Genomic DNA, 1,513 nt, shown 5'->3' with positions numbered 1-1,513 from the left:
CAGGTAACAACACACACATCTCCATAGGAACAAGCAGCGATTGGCCTAAATCTACACCGAGAAGGCAGAGTTGAGCTCACAGCACTGGACAAGAGTGAGCAGAGCCCGGGCTGGCACTGAAGCTCACAGCATGTGCCAGGGCTGAGAGGGGGCTGCCCACTAGGCCAGGACACCCAATCTGGGATCATGCACAGCCCAAGGCTCTGCAAAGAAATCATGGCGTGTGTGTGTGTGTGCATGCGCATGTGCGTTGGGGGTGGATTACTTGACACGTGGGTCACTACGGGGTCTACAGAGACACAAGTGGGCTTCCCAGAACAGGGAACAGCTTGCTGCATCCAGGTGACAGTGAATGGGGGTCCCCCTCACGGGAGGCCCCAGCGGCTGGCACCCTTGAGATGACCCTTGATCCTGACATATCCCAGGCCCGTGCAGGTGGCAGACATCCTCAGGTGCCCCTCACTGAGGCTGGGGCTGCCACTTAGGAGAGCTGCCAGGCTGGCTGCCTGAGTTGGCAGGGCTGGGGCTCGGGCTCAGTGTGGTGCTGCCTTGGGCGGGGGTGCACCTCTCCCCTACCCATTTGGGGTAACACATGGTCATCTTGGTCACTTGGAAGGGCTGATGGTGGGGCATAGAGCCCCTTGGGGATCGTGGGGGGCCTGGGGCTTGCTTTGGGCTGAGTAGACCCCTCCCTGGGCCTGGTCCCCATGTGGGGTGAGGCGGCTGCCCTGGCCTCACCTCCCCCTGCCTCCAGGGCTCTGCTGCCTGGGAGGAGGGAGGGCCCCTGGGCCTTTTGAGCCTACTTGCCCGAGGAGGACTCGGGGCGGCTCATCTCCTCAGCCCCGTCCTCGTCTCCTGGCTCCTCCTGGATGAGCCCCTCCTTGGGGGTCTGCTCGGCCTCCTGGTCTCCTGCCTGAGCCAGGACTTCTAGGTCACTGCCAGGACCTCCTGGGCCCCCCCCGGAAGTACGGCCCATCTGGGCAGGGGTGGGGTCCCCGGGGGCCTCTGAAGGTCCTGCCTGACCTAGCCCCGCAGGAGTAGGAGCATTTTCAACTTCCCCAGTGGAAGGGGAGGCCTTGGTGGTCGCCTGAGGGGCAGGGGCCGCCCTGGCAGCATCATGGGTGTCAGGAGCTGCCTCATCCGCCTCCTCACGTGCTGGGGCGGCCTCAGAGGTGTCTTGCTTGGAAAGGGCAGCCAGGGTGGTATCTTCCTTGGGTGGGGAGGCCTTGCTTTCTTCTGCAGTGACGGGGGTGCCCTCAGTGGTGACCTCACTGGCTGCTGCGGCCTGGGCGGCATCTTCACGGGCCGGTGCAGCATCTTCATGGGCCAGGGCACCCTGGCAGGTGGCTAGGTCTCCAACGTCCAGCTGGGCCCCTTCTTCCATGTGGAACTGCTCACTTCTAGCCGGAGCGGCCTCCCACGCCTCCGTCTCCCGAATGAGCTGCAGCATCCCCAGGAAGTCAGGCGGCCTCCTCTCCAGACGCATCCTCCTCAGCTTGTTCTCGAGCATCTC

General features: G+C 63.8%; 1 protein-coding gene across 1 annotated transcript; it reads right to left on the bottom strand.

The window, feature by feature from the left end:
- Window positions 1-799: 799 nt before the first annotated feature.
- LOC124232643 (paraneoplastic antigen Ma6F-like) lies at window positions 800-1,510 on the bottom strand (the record flags this gene model as incomplete). Its single annotated transcript, XM_046649587.1, has 1 exon — window positions 800-1,510. A coding segment is annotated over one exon (711 nt), but the record flags the coding sequence as incomplete, so codon positions are not given.
- Window positions 1,511-1,513: the final 3 nt, after the last annotated feature.

Source organism: Equus quagga, unplaced genomic scaffold (assembly GCF_021613505.1).
Source record: "Equus quagga isolate Etosha38 unplaced genomic scaffold, UCLA_HA_Equagga_1.0 HiC_scaffold_9363_RagTag, whole genome shotgun sequence".
NCBI classification, from domain to species: Eukaryota; Metazoa; Chordata; class Mammalia; order Perissodactyla; family Equidae; genus Equus; species Equus quagga.
This window is presented reverse-complemented; position numbering and strand designations above follow the sequence as displayed.